The sequence below is a fragment of the Strix aluco genome, chromosome 10 (assembly GCF_031877795.1).
Source record: "Strix aluco isolate bStrAlu1 chromosome 10, bStrAlu1.hap1, whole genome shotgun sequence".
NCBI classification, from domain to species: Eukaryota; Metazoa; Chordata; class Aves; order Strigiformes; family Strigidae; genus Strix; species Strix aluco.
In genome coordinates this window covers 20,864,110-20,883,582 of record NC_133940.1, presented here as the reverse complement: position 1 = coordinate 20,883,582, position 19,473 = coordinate 20,864,110, and the positions used below count along the sequence as shown (strand labels likewise).

At 38.5% G+C, this 19,473-nt stretch overlaps 1 protein-coding gene across 1 annotated transcript; it reads right to left on the bottom strand.

Moving 5' to 3' along the window:
• Nucleotides 1–1,141: 1,141 nt before the first annotated feature.
• On the bottom strand, nt 1,142–16,259 carry HTATSF1 (HIV-1 Tat specific factor 1). The gene is made up of 9 exons (XM_074834727.1): nt 15,883–16,259; nt 11,828–12,032; nt 11,460–11,507; nt 10,118–10,272; nt 8,938–9,101; nt 7,234–7,333; nt 6,632–6,721; nt 5,994–6,131; nt 1,142–5,606 (listed from the first exon to the last, which is right to left on the bottom strand). Exons 1-9 carry the CDS (start codon nt 16,048–16,050, stop codon nt 5,322–5,324), a joined length of 1,353 nt encoding a protein of 450 aa, XP_074690828.1. The 5' UTR covers nt 16,051–16,259; the 3' UTR covers nt 1,142–5,321.
• Nucleotides 16,260–19,473: the final 3,214 nt, after the last annotated feature.

The window sequence follows — 19,473 nt, the reverse complement described above, 5'->3', positions numbered from 1 at the left end:
GAGTCACCAAATTGGTGACATTGTATTTTACGCAGTAGCTTAAGTTTGTTTACTTACCCAGAAAGTAGGAGAGGACAATCCAATTCCTTCTGCCTAAATACGTATGAATCCGCCCTCTGCCATCTCCCAGAACAACTTAACTACCAGGCTGTAAGATTTCCTGGGACAGTGGTTAGTCTTTTATTGACACACTCTTTGCATAAACACATTTTCATTGTGAGACAGACCGGATTCCAGTCTATCAGCGGGGCAAGTGCCCTCAATACCTCAATCATTCATTCTTTGATCTGCTTTTCTAAACTGTTTCATATAGCAGATTTCTTCTGCTAAAGCTTTTCAAGACCTTGCTGGAGAGTCTCCTCTTAGGTTGGCAGTTAAAGCACTCATAAGGTTGTTAGATGGCATCAGTTTAAAGCTCCTCAGTGAACACCCCGAAGAATTACTGGGTAAAAATAGGATTATCATCCCTATTCCTTTGTAGTTTATGAATGGAAACAACTGATTTCCAGCGCTTTTTAAAGCATTCAAAACGTTAAGCTTTGAACCAAAAAAAATAATCTTCATTTCCGAGAATAAAAATTGAAATTCTGTTTGTCCTTAACAAACAACCCCCCTCCCACACACTCTCAGTTTTAACTATGGTGCTGCAGTCATTCCTCCCGCTCCTTTCATGTGCGGGCAGGGTCCATTAACACACCAAGCCAGGATGAAGTCCGAGGCAAAACCCACAAAGAGGGAACAAATACCACGTCCCACTGTAAACACTTACAGTTCCAGCAACACGTCTGCTGGACTCCACTTGGAAAGCTCTGGCCTGTTAACACATACGCTTTATAAACTGAAGTCACCGGGCACCAAATGCTGCCGTACCTTTACTGAGGCCAAAAGTAGGACAAATACATTATCTCAAAACTAATCAGAAAAGACTTGTTTTGTTCATGAGTTTGTTTATTAAAAAGGTAGTATAAAACACAACCCCTTTAAGAAACAAAATTGAAGACAAATCAAGGGATTCTCAGATGCTGTCACAGGTCTAGATATTATTCAAATGGTTTTGGTTTTTTTTTAAATGTTGGTTTTCTAAAGGATAAATGAAAATGATCAATTTAATTTACTGAAAGAAAATAACCTGTCAGAAAAATTCCAAGTCAACGTACTGAAAAGTTTAATCTAACAATATACTTTCATATTACAGAATGAGCAAAAAACAATTTGCTGCAAAAGATTTCATAATTCTATAAATATTTTACAGAACTTTCAGAGTATCCTGACAGTAAGACTTCAAGCCTTGTATAGTGAGCACTAAAATACACACAAGTCAAATCAACACAAGTACACAACTTACATAATTCATTTATCATACTGCAGTATGTTTCCTCAAATTCAGAAATAAAAATAAGAATTTAAAATCCAATTAAAATCTATAGGTATATATCTTTTTCCTTTTTTTAAGAATTTGATTAGCTTATACAGTTCAAGAATTCAGGGTATGGATATTGATTTTACCGGAAAATTTAAAGGCAAGTTTGGGTTTCTATGAAGCATCCAATACCTTTAAGCTTTCTTAAGTGAATTAAGCTAAGTATTTGTAACTGTAAATAGATTACCCTTCACTGAATAATGTCTAGGACATGTTTTAGCTAAAATGCACTGCATTTAACATACTAATGATTTTAAGTGAATTGCAATCCTTATACAAAATGTAAGTTGTACGAGGGACTGAAATTCAATTAAAAAAGTAATTAAAAAAAGTCAGCAGGAGAAACAGATAAACATTTTGATGCAAAATGAAACTAATTCTCTCTTTACAGCTGTATATGAACATTCGAGAACCTGCTACAACTTACATGTCTTTTCTTTTGGGGCTTTTTGTTTCCAGATGTCTACCTTGGCCACGCTCCTCAAACCACGTAATCTTTGATGAATACTTTTAACTCCGTACAATTACCTTGCCAGCAAACCACTAAATAGCATTTGATTGTAAAGCAAACTACCAATATATCTTGAAGCTAAGCAACTGACTTTGTATTGCATGGTTAAGAAAGTGATTATCTATGCTGAATTTTGCTGAAGTACCAGTTAGTTAATACTCTTTCCCTGCTGTTATATTTAAGTGGTTTCACATCCTTTTTGTCACACTGTGCAAATTAGTAGAAACGGTTATTTCTCTAGTTCAAAACTGAGCAACAAAGATTATCCACAAATTGTTTCAACCTGCTGCTAGTTATTGTTTCCATAATATACAAAGGGAAGGAGACTGTTTTTCTTAAACTGAACCTCTCACCAAAAGCCTACAGATGAAGGAACACGCAGTATGGTGGAACACTGGAATGGAACCTAAGAAAAATTAGAAACTGAGCAAAAATGCTTGATTTCGTCACTTCTAAGGAGCAAGACAAGTCATTAGAAAGCACTTTTAATTAAAAGAATACAGTAAAAATTGCATTGGGCTTTTAACTTCTTACCAATTCATTTATGATGATGCTCAGTCAGAAAAAAAAAGTATGTTTAAAAAGCAACTCAGCTTGTTCAGCTTCAGATTTGTTAAAATTTGGTATTAAACATTACTGCTCTGTACTACAAGATCTTAATAATCATCTTTCAAAATAGTAAGTTTAACTTTTGTGAAAAGTTTTAATCTATGTTCAGATTAATTTATAAAAATTTGCATCATTTAAAAAAGGAAAACATCAAAAGAATTCGGTCTCAATGAAAATCTGCTGAAAAGAAAGTCACAGCTGCATTAACCTCTCCTTAGACTATTAAATGCCTCAATAACTCAATGAATAGTTTATAAAAATATATTTTTACTTTTTACTGGGGAATAACAGAGGTAGACAAAAGGAAAACACCAGTTTGAGTGTAATGCCGCACTTCAGAACAACATATTTTCATGGAAAAACAGCTTTTATTTTCTTAAGAATCCTAGTTAATAGGAAAGCCAGGAAAGCATTTGGTCTCAGTCTTTGTTGGTGCTCTACTTCAGTGTGAAGTCTAGAGGAAAAGGTGAAAAGACTAACATCACATTTGACTTTTGAAGCAAGCCAATCAAATTTGTACATCAATTGGAGAGAGGAAGGTTACTGCACATAATGATTCTTTATTTTTCAAAGTCCTTTTTCAAACACTAACACTAACCTTATTTTTTATATCTGATACCATGATAAGGCTTCATAGAACTGTACAATATTTATACATTTGTCAACAGTTTCCCTATATCAGTTGCAATTCCACTGTAAAACAGGTGATTTAACTGTGTAGAGTGTTATATGACTAGTCTCTCAAAAAAAGCTAACAAAACACAATAGTCTAACAGATCTAAAGCCTGGAGTCTAGAAGCTGGAAGGAAAAAAGGAGCACTGAAAGCAGTACCCACCACACTAAATTACACTCTTCATATGCAAAAACTTCCAGCCCTCAAAGGTCTGTGGTGCTTGTCACCAATAAAAATAACTAAGGCAGAACTAACACAACCCAGAGATGTAATCTGAATATGCCACTACGTGCAGCTACAAACCAGGCAGTATTTCAGATTCCCTGAATTGTTCAAACACCTGTTCTGCTGAAACGTACAATCCACACACTTCCAAAGACAATAAAATGGTCTTCCTTAGCTAGCAAGAGTTACAGCTCTTCTTTATAATGCAACTTAAAATTGAAAATTTGTCATGCCAGCTCATAATGAGCCCCCACACTTTTAAACCCTGAATTCAAATATCATCTCTGTTGTACATTTTGTCGTAAAAAGATAATTTATAACCATAGTGGCAAGCGTTAACTTTGATGTTTTGGTTGGCATAGCTACCCATACATATTGATTACATATAAAAAACCAAAACAAACTTAAGAGTACCATACAGACTTCTGGAAAAAAATATAGATGGTAAACTCAGAGCACAAAGTTTGAAAATATCAATTTTCAGAGTATTGTGAATACTTCAGGATGGAAATACAAGAATTAGAATCTATGGTTTCTTGTAATCCAATGTAAATTTAAAAAATTCAAAAGAATCTCCTTACAAATGTGCACTAGTAACCATCCAAATGAACAGCATGCTATGAATTTAGCAGCAATATTTTAATTGTTACTGCCTAAATCCACTTTCTTCTATCTTTAGGTATCAAAATAATGGGATTCTAAATTAAGAATGGCTATGTCCAACACAGCTCCCCCTAAGTTATTTTTGAAAGTCTGCCACTTATTAAGATATCTTAAGTTAGAATGCCTTCTAAATCCTTGCTTTTGGAAATATTTCTAAAAGGGCTAGCATTTGCTTTTTCCATTTAAAACAATATTATTTGAAAGCATATTTTCAAATATTCTAACTTTTGCACAACAAATGTACTTCAAGTTGCCAAAAGTCTTTAAATTTTATGAAATATCGGAGATCCTCCCCACTTTGAAGAGCATGTAAGGCTAAACTAGAATGTTAAGAGAACTCACACTCATCATCCTAACGAAGTTAAATAAAAACTTCTACTCTAATATTAAAGCAAAACCTAAACAAAGCCAATACATCTGTCAAAAAGCCTATTTTGCATACCTACTGCATACAGACCATGAGAGTTTAAGATCGGTCTTATTTCATTATGGCCTAGAATGTGTGTGCTCAAGCACTTCTAGTCTCCTTGACATGATTCCAGCCTCAACAGAAGATCTAAGCATCAAAAAATGATCTAAACAGGGGAAGAAAAAATCATTTACTCAATGCTGTGATCTAATAAACTATCTTCACTCAGTTTGCCTTATGTTGGCTATGGCAACACTGTATGTCTTCCACTTTAAGTTTGCAACTTCGTACTACTCTTATTTGCTACTTAATGCATAGCAACATATCCAACGCATTCACCCTATACATATCACAGCATCTGTTCCGTAAAATGATCCAATGTACTCAGGACAAGAATCATTTTTAAGGATGAGATACCAAGGTCCAAGGGGTACAGGAAAATTAACAGTAAAATCCACAAATCTTGCAATAGCTTTGCATCACTGAAGTTACATATAGTTACACAAACTTAAGGGTTGGAACGTATTTCACACTTACATAATGAAACACTGACAAGCATAGTTAGAACAAAAGAAGCCTGATGAGTTTTACTGCATTCTTGGCAACTTGAGTTACTTTACCTGAACAGCCAATTAATACAAACTTTTAGAATCTCATTAAATACTGCTTTTAATGAAAACTTCAAAGCACACAGTTGATGACATTCTAATATGTATATATTCATATGAATATTGTCTGCAGTCACCCTGAAGATAGGGATAAACTCAAACATCACCCTAAACCCCATGCTTTCATAAAGCATTAAAGATGTTATGTATCTGCTTCAACATCACTGCCTGCAAGGCTGCTGTCTGTAGATGGAGCACCATCTTCATTAATGCCCTCACCATTATTCTCCCTCTTATGGGCTTCATCATTTACATCCTCCTTAGATGTGTCATTAACTTTTGAAGGCTGTCTGCCTTCAGGCAGTTTAACACTACTTGTTGCAGAATCTGAACCAGATGTAGTTTGCTGCTCCTTTGCATCAGGATCCTCTAAAAATGATCCCCACACCTTGAGCCTTTCTTCCCTTTCTCTTGCAGTCTCCTCCACCTATTAAAGATAAGTTTATACACATTACAAAGTTATACTTGTAAAAATGAATATTTACACAGATAAAATTATACTAACATTTATACTGCAATAATTTCTCAAGACTTCTGATAGGCCCTGTTGACTGTGAACTAATGATCTGTACATCCGGTGGCTAATCTAAGCTGACATCCCCAACACACAATTTTTAACATCAAACAGGTCCTTTAAATGTTTGCTAAACTGAATAATTAAGGATGATTTTTTTTGAGACATCCCACCAGTTTTTGAGGGGAAGCAATACATAGCAGGGGTGGACAGGGGAAGGGAACATCAAGCACTTCTCAAATTAAAACAGATTTACAGTTTGGAAGAAATACGTGATAAAATAGGACCATGAAAGGCTACCTGATAATCCGTTACACCATCCCATGTTTCAGCACTGAGCTGACGGCCACCAAACCACCTTCCATTTAGAGTTAGCTTGCACAGATCAGCTTCTGCTGCTTCTTTAAATGACACAGAAGCCACGCCATCAGGGTGTCGCTGTAAGGAGAGACAACTTTCATTTCCAAATAGCGTATTTATTCCAACATCCTTTTTTTTTTTAGATTGTGTTACAAAATCTATGAGATATAGCTCCATCCTGATCATACATAATCGTGTTTGAAAAAATTCAATTTGCAAGTTTACACATCTTGTTCTATTGGTACACTGTTGAACAGACTTTTTGAACACAGAAAACAAAGATGTTTCAGCTAGTTTAGCTACAAATAAATGTCTTTATACACTTTCAAACTTGTGACATGGATCTAAGTTATTGGAAAGAGTTACAGTTTGCCTTCACATAGGCTGAAGTAGATAAGTGTTCAGAAATTAATTTCCAAAAGAGCTAGTTTTAAAATACTGAAAAATTAGGTCAAGTTTTCATGAAATAAACACACAAAACCAAATAAATGCTCTGCTCATATTTAAAGAATCCTATGTGTTTTGCACATTTACACATTACATCAATTCTGCCAACACAACACATAAAAAATACCTACATCAAATATGAGAACCTTTTTCACTTGACCAAACTTTTCACACTCTGTCCGCAGATCTTCTCTGATCTCATTTAGCACTAAGGGATCCTCCTGCAATGCAATCACATGGGTTAAATTAAACAGAAGCACACGCTTCTCTCAGCTTTATTTTTGCTCAGTCACCAATGGAACACATCTGCCAATCTATTAAAAGTTCATAAATTAAGTGTTGTTATGCTGCATTTTCAAAGCCACTTGGGAGCTGGCAAACAGCTCTTATTGTCATTTAATAAATGCTACTTATTAATAAGGCTATTTTGTGCTCGTTTCTCCATTCTAACTTAGTTACTGTTTACTCCTCTTTCCATCCCAGAAAGGAATATTTGGGGAATAAAGGATACACAGTGAGAAAGGCTGATTTGAAAAATATATCCTTACCAACATCTTTTTCTTGCTTTTTGGAAATAGACGAATGAATTTTAAGCAGATGCTTGGCACAGGAAAAAACACTGTCCAAACAGTAAGTTTAATTTTCTGCTCATCTGCTTAGGATTTTGCTAAAATTCTTATGACAATATGAACTACAACAGCACAATCTACAGTAGTAAACTGCATCTTCCTACCTCAAAGTCCTTTGGGTGAAACATATTCCTGATAATAACGATGCGTTCATGTCGCATTCGAGTTGCGCCGTCTTTCTTCTCAGGCCTCCAATCCAGCTGTCTAATGAAATGAAGCAACAGTAAGAAGATATTGTTGCGGCTCTCTTCAGTTTCTACAAGTATTTGTTGAAAAAAAATCATTAATTTGGCATTTCTTGCAGTACATCAACTAAAACATGTATTTTGACACAAAGAGTTACATTATTCTTCTAAAAAAATGCAATAATCACTCAGTTTTACCACTTCTTCTACAAAGCAGTTGAGGCTTTAAGGTACTTAAATGCTCATAAAGGGAATATAAATTATTTTTAAAATCAAAGCATTTTCTTAAACACTGGGAAAATCCAATCTTTAAGTTTAATTCCTTCCTACTATGAACTCAGCTACAGGAACCAGCTGCTGCCGAGTGTAATAAAAATGTCAATACTTTACTATTTTTTTCTATTTTGTAAAAAAGGAGATCCACTGTTTCTTTGGTGAAATTTAATGGCTTTTATTTAAACAAGCATGCAAGAACACCCTGAATCTTACACAAGCATTGCTGCAAGATGTATCTTTGTTCCACAGTGTACAGAGCCACTGCCACAAACGAGCAACGTAAACTCAGGGCATCTGTTCTATGACTTTGCCTTCTCACAAAAAACATTACTTCTCATAGAAATGTCTATTTCATATCCTATCTGAAAATCTTATACTGGGGAGAGAAATCTGGGTTAAGTTCCTTCTTGTACCTGCTACTTTAGCTGAAGAAAACCTGGATTTCCAATGAAGGTAGTTTTGTAAATAAATTATGCTCAACTCAAAAGGAAATGCCAACTGAAGTCAGTTTATTCACACAAATCACTCTCAAATGCAGTTTCATTAGTTTCATACTTCTCTCTCCATACTGGAGACTTCTTATAGCAAGAACTGGCAATTTCTCTTTGAGGCAGATACATTTCAAGCTACTTTTATTTTTAACCGATAAAATATCAAGTAGTTTTTGCTCCCTTTAACTATGGCAAAATACTTCTGCATTACTATTTAAAATGTTTAATAGAATGTTGCTTTCATGCGAATAGTAGAGAGTCCTATATACTCAAACTTCTTTCTTCTCTAATCCGCACCTTCTTGGTTCCAAAAGGCAGAAAAAGAATTTTTAAGTGACAAAAGCAATGCATCTAGGTACAATTGAAAAAAACAGTACAATTAAAAAAAATACCAGAGAGATGTCTGGGGGAATCTAGAGATATTTCAGTATTTGCTCCTATGGAAGCCAGCATCTCTTGCCCTCTGCAACAGTGAAGTATGGTACAAGCAATATGCGGACAGCCAGAGTGTTATTACCTTATAGAAGTAAGTCTAGATATCATGACAGGACTTGCACGCTCTCACACACTGAGAAAAAGTCTTTTATCTCCCCAGAATTGTCATATTCTCTTCTGTATCTGAAAAGACCTTGGTTCCCTATGCATTATTTTAACGTGACAATCACAAACAAGTTCACTATGTCAACATTTAATTTAGGAGTTCCTCTCGTCCAAACGTGTATTATTTAAGCTATTTTGCTGTCAGATAAGACTTTAATTTTTGCATAACTCCTAGCATTGCATTTGAAAGAAAGCAGCGCTTTACTAATAGCACTTAGAATTCAAGCAATATTTTACTGAAATAAAAAATACAAACTTCTGCTGTTGAGATAACTTCTTCTTGTAGTCTTTACATTTCTTCTTCTTTTTGCTTGCATCATACTCCCCCTTCAGTTGAAACTTTGCAACTTCAACATGCAATTTATAGCCTCTAATTTCTGCCTCATCCAGAAGTCTCAATGCAAGTTGAACTGATTCTCTCTATTTGAAGATAAAATAGAGCACAAGCTTTAAAGCACATGGCACAGTCAAATTATTTCAGTAACATTTACTTAAGAATATTGTGCTAAAAATCAGTTTCCTATCACTGAAAACCACAATGCCGTATCTCTTTCCAGTCTCTTGACACACAGCTGGCAATGTTTTATCAAAATCCAGTATTTCTTTACCACTGTTATAGCAGATTAACACTCCCAAAAGCAACTGCATGCATTTCATTCAAATCTGTCATAGAAAGCAATCTGCAATGATCAAGCAAGCTGATGAACTTCAAAGTAAAAATAAAAAAAATTCAGAGGGCTGATTTTCTATAAAGCTTGTATCACTTTTCCAAGAACAGCAAATGTTGAGGCTTTTAATCAATTTTCCTGAAAGTCCTTTAGAGCGGACACTGCCTTTACACTTGTGCACTAAACAGCCCTGACTACTAAAATTACAAAACTAGCATAGACTACAAGGCAACTGATATAGTATTGCCTGGTGCTTCTTGCAGAATTAAAGATGACTGCACCTACAAAGCACTAACTTTCCAAATGATTCACAAGTGAAACACATGAAGGAACTTTTATAGATTAATACAAAATTCAGGAACAGTTCTGAACCTAACCAGTTCTCAACCAAAAGCTGTAAATACAGGGCTACAGTATGATCATTCCAGTCTCATTATTTTTCTGTTCTTGGCCACACAGTGGCATATTTTCAAAGTAAAAGGTGAAGAGCTCCCCCATTTCACCCCATTATCACTGGCACCCAAGAGAGAAACATGTAGAGACATGTTCAGCAGGTATTATGGACGTTTTCAGGGGGAAGGTGAGGGTGGGTAAGAGGAAACAAATGCGGTGCACAAGCAGGTAAGTAGTCGTTTTCACCTTTAAAACAGACACCTAAATTTGAAGTTATACTTCAGCTATTTCAAGAATCTTCTGAATATGACTCTGAAACAGTGGCCGCAACTATCTTCAACAGGAAGGAAAACTGTGTTTCAGTGCACCACTGACCTTTAGATAGCAACAGAGGCCATCTCCTTTAAGATTTCCTTCCTTATCTTTGTACAGTTTGATTTTGTGTTCTTCTGTCTGAGGATCTCGCATAATGATACCACATTTTGACATGACTTGTATAAATTCATCTTTTGTAATGTCTGGAGGTAAACCTGCAAAATTAAAACAGAAGGCTTGAATATGTTCTTTTTTTTTTTTTAATAACCTCATTAGAACAAAACCCCCACAGTGCTTCTTTAAATGAAAGACATCAAACTTAAGGACAAAATTTTACATATGCCATAAGAAAGCATCACCCTTGACACCAATATTTTTGATATTACCTTTTAAACATTACTTCATACCAATATTTTGAAAATCTTTTAACTTTTTAATAGGTGTAACATACAGCAACGTATTTGCGCTCCCTAATATGCAGAGCCAGACCTTTAGCACTGGCTAAATACTGACATTGCAGTGGACGCAATGGCCTAGGCGAGTGTAACTATCCTGCCCAAGTTTTAAGTTCTACAGCACCTCTAGGGATCAGAGACAAAAAAAAAAAACACCAGCAAACCAACCTATAAACAGATGACTGTTTTCTCCACCCACAAATTCGACAAAAAAAGCAACTTGGTAATGTATGGAGTTTTTGAAGTCTGAACTTTGAATTGAGGACAAGAAAAAACAAAATGGAGGAGAAAATTACGTGAATGTTCTACGCTAGTTCAGCCTGGATAAAGATTTTTATGAATTCAAGTGTGTGCATTTCTGTGACTGCTCAGAACCACCAGATGTACCTTTGTGTATGCACCTAAAGACAGCACCCCAACATCCAAAACAGGTAGAGAAATATCATAATAAATGCAGAGATTCATTTGAGCTTCCCCATTACTTGCTCATCTATTCCCAGCTTTTTGTTTGTAGTGCTTCCTCCTCCTTATCTAATAATTTAATTATGTATTTATAAAATCAAATAAAAATGAAAGAATAAAATATTAAGTGATGTGTATAGTCAATGCACCATCTTATTATAAACTCGTTCTCATTATCCCTATTCCTTAGGAGCTTGCAGAAATTATTTTTCTTGGCTGTAGCTTATTTAAAAAAAAAATAATTAGTGACTTGGCTGACACAGCTCACAGAGTATCACATTTAAAAGACAAAAGCATGGAATATGTCCCTTATATTACTTTCCCATATCTGCAACTTAAAGGTCACAAAGACATTATGCAGTCAGGAACATGATGCTAAGTAGCTGGCAAGTGACAGACTGAATAGATAATATTAGAAGTGAGACATATATGAGTCTCTTTTACCATCTTTACCTCAAAGTAGATAAATAAACACTATTACTTACCAGTCACATAAACATTTGTGTTTCTGTCTTCTTCAACATGAAACCATCCTAAAAACAAGAGTTTTAATTCAGCTATGCCAATATATTAAAAATGGGACCACACACTAATGTTCACATTCCATCAGTTTTCTAAGAATTTTTGCTTGCTCACAGGAAAAGCTCCGAACATGACTTAATTTGCCTTTCTTCCACCTTGTACGCAGCCTGAGGAAGATACCTATGAAGCACCACAGATTTTTAAAACCATTCTGGAAACATTCAGAACAACCCATATTTTTGCTCTACATGGTAATGCTGAACAATTGCCAGTTTCCACTCAGTACTATACAGGTTGCAGCCTACACAGAGAGAAACGCTTTGTCGCTTACCTGGCTCAAGCTTCCGTTTTTCCGCTTTCTGTTTTGGATCCGTTTGCTGTGGTCTTTTCTCATTTGTTGATGGTTGTGTTCCTGATGTCTTCGAACTTACTGGTTGCTTACTTTCAGTTGCTGTGCCAGAAGCAGATGAACTGTCTTTATCATCTGCATGGAAGCCATAGTTGGCATGATATGTTGCCAGGAAATCTTCTGTTATCTGAAAAGAAATTGGGAAATTTAATCTAAAATTTCGAAGAAGTACAAATTCAGGTTTGTGTTTTAATGTTAACTAGATGATGGTCATTTTCTAATCCACAACAGAGAAAATAACTATTTTAAAACTGTTTTTAAAACATCTTTGTAAAGCCATATGCACAACAAGAACAATCAGTTCAGGCATTACCTGAACTAGACTAACACCCTAATTCCATACAGCACGTGAAGCTTTTAAACAAACATTTCACAAGTTCTGCCTCTTTTCAAGTGAGCCTTTCTGCTTTCCACATAAATTGGATTTGCCTGAAGGACAGAAACCAAGTGCTCCTGACTATGTTGGAGAGAAAGTGACACTGAAGGTAAGGCAACAACTTTTCCACATATGATGACTGCCCTTTGTAGGCTTCTGCCTTTTGTTTCAGAGATGACAAATATTTGTGTTGGCAGACAATAAATATTGCACTTAAGACTGAGAGGTATCTTAACACACTGTCTGTAAGGCTGTACACTCTACTTTATATCCTACATACAAATAATTAGCTTGCTCTTTTCCAGAGAGAGACTATTTTTGGATAAAATATAAGATTGGCTAATGTCTATGTTTTAGAGACCAAAACAAAAAACCCCTACATATTACACCCAGTATTTCCAGCCAGGTAAATTTTAATACTAGCCACTAGCAATAATGTGCAAAGAGATAATAAATACATCATAGCTGATTTTGCTAGCGCCACTGCACTATGAAGTATTTTCTGAAGTTACACACTCTGACTTATTCCCAAAGCTGAGCATTAACCTTTGAAAATTTTACCTGACTCTGACCTGTGCTGCACTTGCTTCATCCATATTCAGAAGGAAACAAAACTTAATGTCATTAAGCTACTGTAAGACAGCAGTGCAATGGACAGTAGTGTCAATGAAAATAATGCAATCTCGTATCTTCCATAGTGATTTGAAGCTTGATGTTTCAACTCTAAGCTTTTATTATGACAAATCAAAAATGCAGAATTGACAGGAACAGGCTTGTCACGAATAACACAAGATGCTGTGGAGCTCAATATAACTTAAAAGTTTAGCATGAAATAGTTCCTACACTAAACAAGATTTGCAACACACCTCAAGCAGGAATGTAAAGTGGCTGCTCTTACAGACATGACATAATACAGTGTCAAGAGAAAGGAAGAGTACAACCACCTTTAGTGAAGAAAATGAGACTGTTCTAAATCACGTTCATTATATTTGACACTAGCAATTTTAGCAAATCCTTAGTCTCAACAGTTGATGAAATCCAGGGAATTAAGAAGCTTTTAAACTCTCTCGTGAACAATATTATTCATTTTCATCAGAACCTACTGATAAATTAGTGATCAAACCTGCAACAAACTAGCCACCTTCCTGCAGCAGCATTATTTTTCAACTTCAGGGGGAACTGCCTTCTCATGTAAAGTTAAATTTATTCTTAGCAAAATACCTACTATGGACTGTCAAATTTTGCCAGTCAACAACAAAGACCTTTTTTTCCATAATACGCTATCATCCTACCACATACACCGTTACAGCTACTTCAATTTAAAATGCATTTTTGCAAGCATAAAGGAATTTATACAAGTATAAAGGCTTTTATTGGAACTTACGTCATACCATGCCTGCATGGAAAACAAACTCTCACAGAATTTCTTACTTGGGACTTCAATCCAGTTCTGGTGGAGAACCTCACAGAAAGAGATCAGTTCTATCTCCATACCCACATAGTTGTACAGTTTGGGGCAATTAAGCTTATAGGAAAAGAAATACAATACTACAGGCCATGCTATAGCATGCAATTAACTACTGGTCACACTGAAATGGAAAGGAATAGATTAACCAAATGAAGAACAGATACCCTACACTTACAGAAGACATCCAATGTCTGTTTTGTGATGAAGGCAGATGAATTCAAACACGCGATTCTGTGCTATGTCTGTGAAGGACTATTAGAAGTTTGTATCCACAATACAGTACCATTGAAATAAAAATCATTAAATAACACACAAAGTTGCAAGCACTTTTATTAAATATTTGACCATGTCCAAATTTTTCTGAGGAATGTTGACAGTTCATATCATTAACTTTTTGCACTGCTTTGAAATATGCTTCAGTAGAAGTTCAGCAGACACTACTCCCAAAGTAGAGTAGCAGTGCAATACTAGTCTGTAGATGATCATTGACTTAGACTAGTCAGAATATTTTAGTCTTTTGTCAGAGAACAGAGATAAGGAATTTTATTACTGCTCATGGAGGAGAGAAATAACTACAACTTCTGGCTCCTGCAGTCTCTTAAAACTATTTTGATAAAACACTCTGTTGAATAATCATCAGCAAAGTGAAGTAACCTGAGATACTATGATATCTAGCTCAGTGACCTATCTCTAACACAAAGTCCTTCACAATGATTCTTTACCAACTTCTACAATACATCATATTTACTAATGAACTTTGCTGTTCCTATATAATCTGACCAACTTTTAATGTTCTCTCCTCTCCAAGATGGAAATTTGAGGTAAGAAAGGCATTTAGGAAAGACCAGTGCTCCTGAGAAGAATAGATAAATTTAAAAAAGAGGTGAGAAAGAGGGGAAGGAACAGGGAAAGAAAAGAACGCTTTTAAAAGAAGTTACTGTGCTTACTGGATACAGCACTCCACAGGGAGCCAGGGATACTCAGTTCTCCACTGCTCCACTTTGTGAGCCTGGATTCCTCACATGTTTTTACCCCTCTGTAAGCCATCTGCTACATGGACACCTTACTAGGTTTACACACATATAAACCTGGCACTACAGGCTTCATTCTCACTCAGATTCTCTGAATTGCAATGAATTCAGAGTCACAAATAAGGACTGGCACATTATAATTATCAAGTATATGCTATAAAATGTCTTAATACTTCTAAGTTAAGTCACTGCCCTCATTCGTTGTTACATAGTAACAAAACTACTATTTCACTTGTAGATCAGTACATTGGCTCAACACATTAAATCTACATCCCCTCTCACCTTTAAGTACCACGTTGCTATTGCAAGTTCATTTTTTATACTTAAAATATTTAATAAAAGATAAAAACTGTAACATGTTTCCATTCTGTGGAATGCCTCCAAGACAAATACACTTAATTTTCAAGTGCATTTCCAAGATCTAAGGAGAGGGAACAAGACATCTTCACACGTGCACTGTTTTCAGATAATAATAAAAGAGGAATATACGATTCCATTTTCATTTAGACTTCTTAACAGACTAGTTCACTTCTTCACTGCCAACAGAAAGACAAAGATCACCACAGCTACTGTGATAAAGAAACCTAAACATGTCAAAGGCAGTACCGATTCGTTAAGATCCACAAATATAACTGTGACTTCATGCCAGGCCCGAGCAATTCTACAGATTCACAGCCAAGGAGAAAAGCCAACCTACAGCTCTTCCCAACAAAAGAGCGGAAAGCAGCCGGTGAGGTTACAGACGGAGACAACGCCAGCTGCCGTGGTTTTGCCTGTAAAAAAGAGTGTTTCAGTACCACAGAGACTTTGCAGCAGACATCTATTTGGCTGAATCCAGACAAGTGAGACACCTCCGTGCTGAAGAGGCCCAACATCAACCGTTCTTCATTCTCACCCTTCCCCCGGGAAACTTCACCACGCCACCGGGAAAGAGCTGCCCCAGGGCCGCGTGCGGGCGGAGGGAGAGGCACCCCGCGAGGCTCCCCCCAGAGGGCCGCAGCCAAGCGAGGAGGCCGCTCCTCCTAACGGGAAGGGGGGAGGGGGCACCGAGCGGGCCCGACCGCCCGCCCTCAGGTAGCGCCGAGGCGGCCCCCGCACCCACCTTGGGGAACCAGGCCTTCTTCTCCCGGTCCCACTCGTAGGCGGCCCCATCGGCCGGGTCCACGTAGGTGAAGGGGTCGGACTCGCCCTCGCCGCCAGGCTCGCCCTCGTACTGCTGCTGGAGCTGCAGCTGCCGGTAGAACTCCTCGTTCCCGTCCTCACCGCTCATCCTGGCCCGTTCGGCGGGACTCGGAGGAGGGTGGGGTGAGGTGGAGCGGAGCGGGGAGGGGGGAAACACCCGCACCGGGCCTAGGGCACCCGCGCCGCCGCCTGAGGCGCCCGCTCGCCTCGCCCCGCCCCTCTCAGCGGCGGCGGGGACGGGGAAGCGCGCGGGCACGCGCAGCCGGGAGCGGCGGGCGGGGGCGCGCGCGGGCCCTCCGCCTCACGCGGCCGGTGACCGTCCCAGCGCCCCGCAGCGCGCAGGAGCGGAAGCGATCCCCCGCCCGCCTGCGGGGGGAGGGGCTTTCCCTCGCTCCCGCCCCTACCCGCGTCGCAGCCACTGAGCCGCGGGCTGGGTGTCACGTGGAGAGAGGCGGAGCCAATCGGAAGGAGGGCGGGGAGCTCTTCCTGGAGAGGGCCGGGCTCTTGGGCCGCGGGGGCGCGCGGCAGGGGGCGGGGCTTGTTTTCCCGCCTCTGGGCGGGGTGAGGCCTGCGGTGATGGCGCAGGTTCAGGGCGGAGGCCCTGGGGCCGGGACGGGACAAAGGCGGTCGGTTGTTACGCTGCTCCAGAGCGGCCTTGCCCCTTTTCCTTCAGGCTATTGCTCTGTTTCACCACGGGCAGGGTGTTGGCATGAGGGCGGCTGGCCCTTTTCTGGCCCTGCTGTGGGCGGGGAGCTGTGCCTAGGTGGGCCTTGTGTGGAGACTTGTTCCAATTTTACTTACACGATAAAAGCCTGCTAAGGGACATAGAGCACTGAAAGTACTTCCTCCTGTAATTCTTCTCCCTGTTGTGCTTTGGACAACACTGAATGGTCTAGTTGCCACTGTCAGTTGAGGTGCTGTGCAGCTAGCTGGCTGTCATCTGTCCCTGACACTGAAAGTCTGTTTTCATGTCCTACTAGAGCCAAAGACAAAACCAAAAAGAGGCAGATAACACGAAAATGGCATGCTAAATGTCAAAAAATCACCTTGGTTCTTGCTTCTCCCTTGGCACAGGTTCCTGGTGCGGATGGTTTGAACAGTTGAGCTTCCTGGGGAAAAGAAGCTGCTGCTCAGGTCTACCCGGGTGGCACAAGTACCTGCGTTCCACAGGACAGGGGTGTGACAGGCTGAGGGCGTCCAGCCACGGCCACTGCGCTCCCTCCGGGAAGGGTTGATATGCTGGTACAATGCAAGGGATGAGGCTTGTTTTCAAAATTTTGAATCGGCTTGCATTAATGAAGTCTGCAATTAGATATTAATCAGTGCAGTGCTCTCTCTGTGGATCCTTAAATATTTTAAATAAAATTTTCTTACTCGAGTCAGTTCTTTTAAAAGACTTTCATTCAGTGCCATCTAGTGGTTTTCACAGTGTAATCCAGCGTTACATCAAAAATTTAATTGCTAGAGTACGTATTTAAAAGTATTTTTATTTAGAGGATGAAGAAGCAGACTGTTCAGGTTTTATTTTGCAAAATTCAACCTAGAGCTACAGAACCCAGCTATTAAAACGATGCCCATGTTTTAAATGAAAATTTAGCTGAGCAGCCCCATCAGAGCTGGCAGTGGCTAGTTGCCAATGGCAAAGCAATCTTTGCACTCAGAAATGAAAATTATGTTCAGTACAGAGGTTTTCTGGAAATGAGTATTCCAGGAACAAATATATCTTTACTGGCATACAGACTGGAATGATAATAAAATCAAAGACACAATCCTGAACTTGTGAAGCTCTGTAGGGAGAGACCAACATCAGCTAACTGGCTCGTCAACAGACCGTCAGATGAAATTGCTGAGGATATAAATATAGACTTCTAGTAACCCTTGGCTGTTCCACAAAGAATATCCAGCCTAGTTAATGACATCTTTAATGCTTCAAGAATTTTCTCTTGGCAGGGCTATTACGATAGCTATCCAAAGATTGTTTTGTGATCACCTATAAACTGTCAGTTTAAGAGACATTTGTATTAGCTCTCAAATAGGTGTTGGGTTTTGGTGAGGAGCACGAGAGGCTTAACATATACGGTGTTTACTTATAAAAATTGGAATTGTTTGGAAGTAATTAGAATTGTTTGGAATATGTTTGGAAGTAAGAATCATAGCATTAAACATTGTAAGAGTGGTACAATTTAAGTTTTAGCCTTATTTTATTTTGGCAGAGTTTTTTACATTCATAACCTGAGTAAATGCAGTGAAGTCTGTGCCCACAGAGTACAGATTTCCCTAGTGTGCAGATCTGTCTACAGCGAGTCACTGGGGCACTGTCCTGGGGAGTAGGAGATCCACATTTAATCCCAATCTGATGAAAGTGAGAGCGTGCTTGCATGCAGCAGGGTGAGCGCATGGTAAATCTGATCTGCACGCTTTAATGTAGCTATGAGGACAAACTACCTCAAATTCCCTCACACTTTCCGCAGATACCAGCATGCGTGACGGCAGCTACTGTGGCACAGCTTCTTACCATGTTGCCACCATCTGTTCTCGTCCTCTTCAGGAAAGACAGCACAGTGAGCCAGCTCAGGGAGCTGATTCGGCTGGAAACGCGTCATTTTTTGTGGTCAAGACAGCTTTCATCTCAATCATATCCTTGAAAAGATAAAATTCATGGCTGCACTATCACTGCTGCTGCAAGCTGCGTGTTCTGGGGATGGTGTGAAGAGCTCGAGTGTTACACAGCTCAGATCAGTCTAAGCTGTCAAGAAATGGCGTTTTAAATCCTGACAAAATGTCCCAAAGTATATATTAAAAGTAGGCATTAGCATGATGATTTTGCATCTGTGTCTGACTCTTCTGTGTGATAAAAGGCAGTCTTGGTTCATCAGAGCTGATTGTTGGTCTAGAGATACCACCTACTAAAATTTCCGAAATCTTGATTTTCGTAAAGTGGTGTTTTGCTATCCATTAGAGGAGAACCAGCAATTCACTAGCATATACTTAATTAGGTAAAGAGTTAACACTCTTTTCTTAAGATGTTTTGTTATGTTAAATGAAGGAGGCAGTAACTAGTGATTAAGTAGAGAGAGGTTACTCCTCTTTGGGCTTTCCTTGAGGCTGGAGCCTGTAGTTGTAGACTAGTGATAGTAAAGAGGAGTCTTCACCGTGGGAAAAATGACAGGACCAGACCCAGACATGCTAAAATTTCAGTACTTTCCTATGCTGACAAAGGAACTTCCACAAAACAGTTCACCTTGCGTTGAGGGGACCACCTGTGGCAGAGCCCATAACTAAATGCTGATTAGAGACTGTATTTTTTTTTTTAATTATAAGTACCACTGATTGAAATGTGTAAGTGCTGTAGCTGTCTGTAACTTTAGCTTATTCTTTAATTGTAATATTCTTAGCAGAAACACCTGAGTGTCAGCGAGCAGCCCATATTTAACAATGGAAAATAAAGCAATACTTTCTATGAAAACAGGAGGGTGCACTTTAAAATGGCTATAATTTCATAACTGACTTT